Raw genomic sequence first — 10,136 nt, forward strand, 5'->3', positions numbered from 1 at the left:
TTTTTTTTATATTCATTATTTATATTTCTTATTTCTAATTGTTAAATTAATAGTACAGTAAAACTCCAACTATCCGAACCAATTGGGACCGGACCCCATTCGGATAATCAAAAATTTGGATAATTGGATTTTTACTGAAATTTAGGGTATTTTGAAAAAAATAGGCTGAGTCATACCGAGCTTTCAATATTCCGTTCGCAGAAGGCGTCTGCGACGATTTCATGATCAAAAAATTTACGCTTTTGCCACGATTGCGGAGTACGAGTATGACTTTAACTTTAGTAAGGTTTTAATAATATGTAATAGGCCTACCTGTCCCGTGTCCGCTGTCTCGTCTCTCCTCTGTCTGGACGTCAACCTTGTGGTTTTACAGTGTGATTTGTTAAATAAAGACGCACGAGTCAAATCAACGTATACATGTATTGAAAAAGTGTTCAACGTTCTCACAAATTTACACCATAAAATGAGTTAAACAAACAATAGTGAACATCTAACTACCACCCGCGACACCGCGTACAGCTCTTCCTCTTGATATCTATCCGTCTGCCGTCCTACTGCCCCTTTGTATTCATGCACGCTTCATACTCAAAAAGTAGTTCCAAGCGTTGGTCATTATTTTTTTTATTTGTTATTTTAGGCCCATCACATACCAACAATTAATATTTTTATAAACAGCTTGTAACGTAAACATTTCAGTGTCAGTTTAAAACCAGCTGTTAGTTAAACCAAGTTATATTGCACTCAAACTAACTACTAACTAACTTGATTGTGTCAGCTTTAAAAATTAAAGCTAAATTTCTAAAAAACTGAAACCCAAATTAAAATTACAGTTTCAACATTATTTCATTCAACAAAAGAATCATGATGATGTCATAATCATGATGTCAAGTGGTTGATCTAGAATTTTCAAATAAAAAATCCCCTTTATACCTTACACCACACATAGAGTTGCATTGTTAGTTTATCCAACAGCCTGCTAGCTTTTGTCAATACCTCTTGGATGACTATATGAAATTCATGTGAAGTTTATAAACTGTACCCCCTTTTGTTTTGATACCCTGTTAAAAACGTATTATCCCTAAACACAGAAGGTAAGCATTTTTTTAAATTGTGATCTAAACCAAGTGGGATTGGGTTGAGCAAAATAAGCCATATTATTTTACTTTGGTGATTTATTACTGGTTTGTTCAGCTAACATTTTCAAATACTCCAATCTAGTTCTTACAGGAATACCTATTGGCAGCAAGCTGCAGATTAAATCTTCAAAATGATTGTAAAAACTAGATTCAACATTGTTTAACTCGAATGAAAGTGAATTTCGTTCTAGCTCTTTTGTACAATGTTCTATTCCACCTTTAATATAGTCCATACCCAATTCAGCTATCGATGCTTCAACTTCAGATTCATAATATTGAAGTAAATTTTTATACAAATATCTCCAAAAACTTAGACCTGCAAGAGTTGCTACACAGTAGATTAGGCATCTCATATACAATGGTTTCTTCAAGATTTTGTATGTGTCATTCATTTCTTTATACAACAAAACTAAGATTGTACTGAGACCAAATGGTAAAACTAGTCCATTTATATAAACAAGAAATGTATTGACTTGCAGTATTTCACGAGCGATTCCATACTTTTTAGCATCATTGCTCAGAAGAAAACAATTGCTTGTTCCTTTGCTTCCGGCAACTTCCGTATCTTTATCGGCATCTCTTATCTGAAACAATATCATAAAAGCATACATAAGTATTGTCAAATTATGAACAACTTAACAGAAGGATGCAATAGTTTTGTTTCGTTTAGAAAATATGAAAAACTTGTGGTTTGTCTAGTGAATTAACAGTAGGAAAAAAAGCTCATGTTGCTGTATTATTTTTTGGGAAAAATCCTTATTGTGACCAAAATCAAAGGTTATAGTCTAAATTATTTTCATACAAACATATATCTAAAATACTGAAATGAAACTCAAACCAGTAAATTGCTTGAGGAGCTGGAAAACAATTGAGGATAGTAACTTTTTGTAATTTCTGGTACAGTATTTTCATATTAAGTAGTTTGTTTAGGTATCTAGTTTGTTTTAGTTAGGCCTGTTATTCCATCAGATTTAAAATAAACTGCTTTGGTCTTTAAAAAATTTAAGCCGCAGAAATAATATAATATGTTCTATTGTTCTACATGGTAAGAGGAATGTCCTTAAATCAAGGTTATAAACATGTTACCGTTGTAGGGTAGCAAGCAAGTTCAAATTAAACACTGGTGCCATATTTTTACTTTCCCCACTATTGTAGTCAATCCCCATGCTCAATATTGTTCTAGTTGCCTTTCATGGTGGCAAGAAAAATCAACACTCCAACCAATTAGTAATAGCATATTGTGATTTACTTTTTGTGGCTTAACTTGGATTTCAAAAGCCACAATTAGTTGATGGTTATCTATCTAGAAAAGTGTATGGGATTAAAAAATGTGTAAGGGGTTAGGAAGCTCTCAATAGATTGTACTTATGTGTACGACTGGGACAGCTGCGGGTGTCAATCAAGTCAATACGGTTTCAAAAGTGTATGGAGTTTTCCTTGCGGATCATCCTTTTAGGATACCTACCAAGGGTTGAATGTTTTAGATGTGTAAATTTGTATTAAGTTTGGCAATTCTTATTAGTTATTTTGAAGACACATCAATCTGCAAGTGAAATTTCCTCAACTCTTTTCACTGTCTTTTACGAAACTGAAGTGACACCCTAGGCTGAATTTGCCTTATAGAGGTGTACGTACAGCCCTCTCTAAACTCTTTCCACTAGACACGTGTATTTTTTTACATCCATACATTTTCCTCCATAGACAATGCAGTCATCGTCAGATTTCATAAAGGGGATTAGACTAAGAAAACTAAACGTCACGTAGAGAGTAAAAGTGAGGATTGGCTAAACTAGTGGAGGGGGGTGTAAAAAATGGAACTAGTGTTAGATTTGAACTAGCGTAGCTTACTTTGTTGTGATGGAAGCTTGTTTGAGACCTTAATTTACAAACAAACCTTGTAGCATCACAGATAAAAGATACCTAAAATGCTACATACAAGAATGTTTTCTTTGACATCCTCTTCATTTTTAAACTCGTAGAAAACCGGAACACCAACAAATCCCCCGGAAGTTGTTCCAACTGTCCCTAAGTGTGTGGGTTCCATTCCTGAAGTCAGGTAGAGTGCTATAGGTGTGTCCTTGCTAGACTTGTCTTTCAAGTCATTTGTAATTATATCATTCATCATGTTATTCAGTTCATCAGCTGGTTCATCTGGACCATATATTCTGTTCAACAAAACACAAAGGTGGTAATACATAGTGGTTTGCTATTAATTACCAAGCATTTTCAGCGGATATGTGTGTAAAACACATATTTACATTTTATATTAGCACCATCATAAGCGAGCTGATTCAATGGTAGAGCCCGGGACTTCAGTTCCTGAGGTCCCGTGTTCAAATACCGCCAAATCCCCAATGGATTTTATCCAAGTGATAATGTCGCAACCTCTAGGTCTAGCCTGAAGTAATGTGAAAAACAATCCCAGGCCCAAGGGAAAAAAACTAGGTTCAATATCATCGTTTTAAGCCAGAAATAAGTTAGCCTACACATATTTTCTTAGTTTGTGTTTTAGCCTAAGCTGATTATACAAGGTAAGGGAATTGGGTGATCTTAATACTAGTTTTATTAATTTCACAAAGCACGAGAAGTCGGAGGTTTCAGTAAGTCTTAAATATTGCTCCATGTGAAAATTTCGAACCTAGACGTGAAAAGTTTTCTAATCATCTAGAACTCTTTGAAAATTACTATACTCTGAAAGGCCTGACTCAAAAGGAAAGTATTGCTCAACTCTTATGTGTATCTATTGGGTCAGTACATTACAATGCCCTATCAGCTTTTCTAGGCCCAGAGAAACCAATAAAAAACACCTTACGATGATCTTGTCAAAGTTCTAATTCAAATGCTTGTTCCTAAGAAAAATTTAGTTGTTTCTCAACATTACTTTTTGAACATTTATCAAAAGAATAGTCAGTCAATATCAGATTTCGTAGCCTCACTTCAGCGAGACTTAGTCAATTGTGAGTGTTAAATGTGAATGTGAGAAAACAAATTCAATCTCTGATGTATTTTTACGAGCCCAGTTCATCCGTGGCCTTCGAGACGATTGGCTTAAAGAGATATCATTTACCATGTGTGTGTATTTTCCTAATAGTATGGTCACAACACTTTTTGGCAATTATATATTATATTATATTTGACTGATTACAATAAGCTATTTATTCATTTAACCAGGATCATTTGTGTGCCAAACAGTACGTAGGCTACCGACTCTGGAACCAGCTGCAACTTGGCAGTAACTTAGGCCTACAGGCTCAGAGACGGTTCCACAAGACAGTTGCATTTCAAACAGTTCCACCTGCAGCTACGGCACTGGGTCTGGCTGGCGCTGGTACTATGAATAATACAACGTTGTGTTTGCGTATCATATTCTACAATTTTGCAACAACCCTACAATGGCATTCTTAATAAAAACTAAGACAAGTTACTATAACCTAATAGGCCTACTACAATTTAAAAATGTAAAAATATAAACTGTCATAAGGAGTTGGGTGACACCTGAGTTAATAATTTACAAGAAGACTAATATAGAGCCTAGGCCTAGTTAGTTGTTGTCAGCATCTACTTGTCACTCAGTAATTCACTTCAACCCAAATGAAATAGCGTACCGTAGTACATTTGGGTTTTTTTTAGTAAAGGAGCATAGTAAAGGATTTTTGGGTTTTCATTTGTCAGTATGTTAAGGGTTCGGCTGTCACCAGTACAATACAGTTGTAGGTAACTTAATATAATTTTCCCATTTAGTGTAAGTTAAAGCTTAGGTATAATATTTTTTCATACACTGTATTAGGCCTACCTATTCACATCTCCGGCGGATTTTAAAATTTGCTTATACCTTTATTGCTACAAGGTACTTTATGGTACCTATCAAATCAAACGTAAAGTTTACAACAATTCTAAATAATTTAAACATTACAACAAGTCTCACATCTGTCTAGTGGCCTTCTAGTGGAGAGTTTAAAATTAAATGAAATATTCAAATATAACTTTATCATCACAAAAACATTTCACAAATCCAGCGATACCTGGTAAAACAGGTGATATTGTCAGATCTCAAACACTACAAAATCTATATAATTAATACGCCAACACAAAATTTGTCCTTTGAACTCTTCCGCCATTTCTAAACCGATTTTGACCATTCTTGTCTCATTGGAAAGGGCGTATTGCGTAGATTTGCAAACTGACCTTAAATTTTTGAAAAATTTCCTTGGGCTCTGCCCCAGTGACTTTTAAAGTCCCCACATCCTTATAAAGTACATATTATTGTTTACATTATGATCAGCTGGATAATTTAATTGCTGTTAATGTTTTATTTTGCAATTGAAGGAAACGCATTTTATAAACATTTAAACGTTTGCTGATTTGGTTGAAATTTACTACTTGAATTTGGGTTTGCGTACATATTACAATGGAAAAAATCGAGAAAGCATTGACCATTTGATATATTTAACCAAATAAGACAAATGAATTGAAATATATATAATACGTGAAGGCATTTTTTGTTAACACAACTCCTCCCTTATTTGTGGACCAATTTCAACACTATTACAGCTGGTTCGCGCGCTGTGTGCTGGGTTTTCGGTCTGGCCGCTCGACGCTCCCCCTACCACTAACGTATTTACTGTCTCTCTCTTACTCATTACGTCTTATGGCGTTTCCGTGTTTGCGCTCACAAAATACGCTATATATATCTATGTTCATAGTGTCTCGATTGTCAATTTGTACACAGTTGTCATCTGCATGAAATTGCAGAGATTATGGTATATGTTTTATATCAAAATAACTTTTTTTAGATTATATTTTAGAGTGGCACTTGTGTTTTGAGTAGAAACGTAAGAGGTTCTTAAACATGTCTAAACTCATAGAAATCATAAGTTAACAAGAGAATTGTTTAGTGATAATAATTTAAAAGAGCATAGTTTGAAATTCCTTTAGCCAAGTTTTTAATTTTTTTATATTAATAAACAAATTTATTATTAGCTGGAAGTCCACTTGCCTCGGGCGTACACTCACCCCACTTGACCTTATACCAAATCTTGGCGGACCTTATGTTGTTATAGTAAACTTTTGTATTAGGTACTCGCTCTACTTCAATTGAGAAAAAACGCAAATGGATTGTTTACTTCTAGGTTTGTTGCCAGTTCCTCGGACAAACTTATACAAAGTTTTTTGACTGAATTCATCAACACAGTCCAGACATTTCAAGTCAAAAATTAGAAGTTTCAAAAACTCATTTGCTATCAAAAGTTTTAGCTTTGGCAATATTAGACCAAAACATAAGTGAAGGAATTAGTGTTTACCTATGTATTCAACGATCGAGTTGCGGTCAAGTTTATTTTTATGATTCAGGAGAGGCAAATAATATAGGTAAGCTGTTCAAAAATTGAAAATTAAAATTGCCATCCAAATTCCAATGGCCTATTTAAAAAACTGTAGTGGCGATGATATTAATATTAAAACGGTTTTGATTGTGGCAAGAGAGGGGATGTCTTTTATAGACAGTGCCACAGCATAGGGAGTAAAACTTGAGTGAGTGAAAGCCAGGAGAGGAGAATTCCAGTTCCAAACAGTTCCAGGCAGCACTGTCACTGACACCACCGACCTTCATAAAGTGCCAGTGCGGAACTGCCAGCTCCAAAACTTAGGGTATTTCTGAACTTTTCTTCTAAACCTTCCTAAACCATTCCTACAATCGTAATAAACGTTAAAATAGCCTACCTTTAACTTAAACAGTTTTTTTAAGGCACGGAAACCACCGAAAATTGCAGAAATATATGGAACTACTTTCTTAAGGTGCAGAGCACATCGCACACCTAGTAACAAGAAATGAAGTGTTACGGCCTACGGATTTAGTTTGGTTGAATTGAAAAAACTGAAACGATGAATTATCTTATTTAGGCAGGTTGGGGTTTATGCGGGTTCGTGGCTGCATTAAGTGTTTTGAAGTTAGGTTAGATTAAGAAGGTAAAGTGTAGGGAGTGGTAACTTATTGTCGCAGTCATGTGTACGAGACAGTTCCAGTTACTTTGACTTACTTCTAATCATTTACTAAAAGCCCACACAATCATCAAGGACATCTGAGTATTACCAATACAATTGCTTAGAGCATATTTCATAGTATAAAAAGAACTAGGGCCTAGGTTAGGTAGGACAGAACCCTAAGACTTGCAAACATAAACATGTGTGAAACTAACAGTTGGTAGGCTTAAATTTAAATTATGAGCCATGTAAGCCTATGTCTTAAGTATAAAGTTCAATTTCGCAAACTGTCCTTACCCAACACGTTCAGTGTATTTCTTGGTATATGTCAAGAGCAATGAATGCTTTAAAAAATATGACACGCCAATCACATTTGCGCCTAGTAGAACTCCTTGGCTTATCAAACCAGGTCTTATTAAAAGCTTTTGGCTTCTTAAGATTGATAAAAATGTCCCAGCCATTTCTAAAGTTCATATAAAATGCCTGTGAGATCACTCATATAAAATGCCTGGGTAAATCACTAGGTACACAACTAGGCACTAGGCCTACCTCTAGAACTAACAGAACACATCAACACAAACACGACCGTGAAGGAAGACAGCGACAGCAGCCGACAGCTATCGCCAGTAGTAGTAGTATCAGTGTTGCCACCCTGGACCTGTGAAAATTCCCCATCTGACTAAGAAAAAATCCCCATTTTATCCCCAGCTAAAGCAAAAATCCTCCAATAATCCGCCAAGTCATAAAAATCTATAGAAAGTCTCAAATTTTCCTCCATGCTTTCTCCTAATTCTGCAAAAATCCCATTTAACTAACAAATATCCCGAATTCATGCATATCTATGCCATAGTGTGTGGGTTAAAATTCACTCTCTCCGTGAATATATTACACTAACATTATTTATTCACTCCATATTAAATGTTCTGACGATGAAAAATCCCCATTTTATCCCCAGGACCCCAGCTAAAGCAAAAATCCTCCAATTATCTGCCAAGCCATAAAAATCTAAAGAAAATCACCAACTCCTTTTCCATCCAACCGCCAAACTCTACAACCGGTAAAATGGTACCAATGATTATAATATATTATTTTAACGTACATACCACACTCGTTTTTAACGTACATTTATTCACTCCATATGAAATGTATAGTAACTACTACAGTAAAATATAAAAATAGGTACAAAGGATTGGGACTGATAACGTTTTCAGATTTCCTTCTTAAATTATTTCCCCTCCCTTAAAGGTTGTTTGATCACTGACTTTCTACTCCTCATTCTTAGTTTTATATCATACATTTATAATAGTCTATATTACAAAACGAGTCATGTTGTGTATTCCCACTAAATGTCTGAACAATTTATAACAAATTTTTTCATCATCTATTCTGCCATTCCGCGGTTTTTATTTGTCTGAAATCCTTTTTTAGCTAAATTAATCTTATTCCTGGCTCAAAATAACAATTCTCCAATAAATTCGATAACATCCCAATAATCCGCCAAAAATCCTCCACCAGACCCAATCCGCCAAAAAAATCCCCAAGGCTTAGAAAAATCCCCAATTTGGCGAAAAATCCCCAAAAACGGCAACACTGGTAGTAACGGCGGGTGGAGAAAGAAATCCGTGCCCCCACTACCAATCCTCTGTACAGTCTAATAAAACGAAAATAGACTCCGAAATGCTAAATTGGTTAAACACGTTAAAACCCTTATTTAAACAATATAACAAATGCTGTAACCATTTTCCAGGCTAAAGTACCTCCGAATGTACAAAATGTCATCAAACTTGGTTGTAAACATATTGCGCAACATTTTATTGTTTGAGATATTAGTATATACTTGTGTGCACAACATATAAAAACATCAAGAAAAAATAAATATTTAGGTTAATTTGAGCCTGATTGAGTTTGCTGCGGCGGGGGTATTAATACTAAGGGCCGGTTGCTGAGCTCGGGATTTAGCTAAGTTCTAGACTTAAACCGGCTTTAGACTCTGGAGTCTAAAAAATGGCTTGCTGAGTCAGGGCGTTAGCGAAGTCCAGAACTTAATAGACTCTGGAGTTTATTTCGCTGGTTAGACTCTGGAGTTTAAAATTTGACTTACCGAGTCAAGGATCTATAAGTCCAGTACTTAACTTAGATTCTCGTCTCTTGCTGAGTCAAAGATTTGGCAAAATTCGTTTAAAACAGTACGATTTTAGATCCTCACCAAGGGCAGGATTTAAAACTAGATCCTAGACTTAACAGAGTATAAACGCCTCAGGTGTTGTTTTGAAGTCGGTTTTGCGCATCGTTATCATGGAATAATTTGGATTATGGTATTTTAAAAGTACCACAACGTTGTCCAAGAAGACATCTTGGTCGTGCACTTAACCCATTTCTCGTGTTATCTTATGAAGAGTTTCAGGATGATTTCATCTTTCAAAAGATATTACTATATTATATTAATATACGTTCACTGTCTCCAGGAATAAGGGTTTATAATAAAAGAGCTCCACACAGCATTCTGAAAAGTTTTTTTTTTGCTGACGTGACTTTTCACAGGGAAACTGGATATCTTCTCCATGTGTCAAAGTCTACTGCTTGTAGAGTTATATCCATATTGTACCAATGGTAATATGTAGGGGATTAAGGGCATAATTTAAAATTCCTGAAGGGGGATAGGACGAAGCAGGCATGTTTCCTGGGGTGTAAAATATTTCATTTTCTGTTTTCTCTCTTTCTTTGAGAAACTATGTGAATAATATTGAGGGGATTAAAAGTAAATCCTGAACTTTATATACCCGTTGCTAGAATGGCCAAATATCGATTACAGCATACATCGAAATGACTATATGTTGCTAAACACCATCTTACTTGAATTCATCATCTTTGACATAACTAGTCTGATAGATTACGTTATAATTAGTTAATAATAAAAAATAAAAACTATGTACATTATTTACAGTAATTTCAGAGTCAAACTTTTACTTGGCCGTTTTCTAATTGGCAAGGCGGACAGAACACTCATCTCTTTTATTAACT

At 35.1% G+C, this 10,136-nt stretch overlaps 1 protein-coding gene across 2 annotated transcripts; it reads right to left on the reverse strand.

Annotated features, from left to right (window-relative positions):
- Positions 1-1,154: 1,154 nt before the first annotated feature.
- LOC128990592 (uncharacterized) lies at positions 1,155-7,697 on the reverse strand. 2 transcript variants are annotated; one of them, XM_054413043.1, is made up of 3 exons: positions 7,413-7,697; positions 3,073-3,301; positions 1,155-1,720 (listed from the first exon to the last, which is right to left on the reverse strand). In XM_054413043.1, exons 1-3 carry the CDS (start codon positions 7,574-7,576, stop codon positions 1,160-1,162), a joined length of 954 nt encoding a protein of 317 aa, XP_054269018.1. In that variant the 5' UTR covers positions 7,577-7,697; the 3' UTR covers positions 1,155-1,159. The 2 variants fall into 2 exon arrangements, with proteins under 2 accessions (XP_054269018.1, XP_054269019.1); XM_054413044.1 differs by having other exon boundaries at positions 3,057-3,301.
- Positions 7,698-10,136: the final 2,439 nt, after the last annotated feature.

Source organism: Macrosteles quadrilineatus, unplaced genomic scaffold (genome assembly GCF_028750875.1).
Source record: "Macrosteles quadrilineatus isolate MER2022 unplaced genomic scaffold, UCM_ALF_1.0 Scaffold_3__2_contigs__length_128488019, whole genome shotgun sequence".
In the NCBI taxonomy this organism is placed as follows: domain Eukaryota; kingdom Metazoa; phylum Arthropoda; class Insecta; order Hemiptera; family Cicadellidae; genus Macrosteles; species Macrosteles quadrilineatus.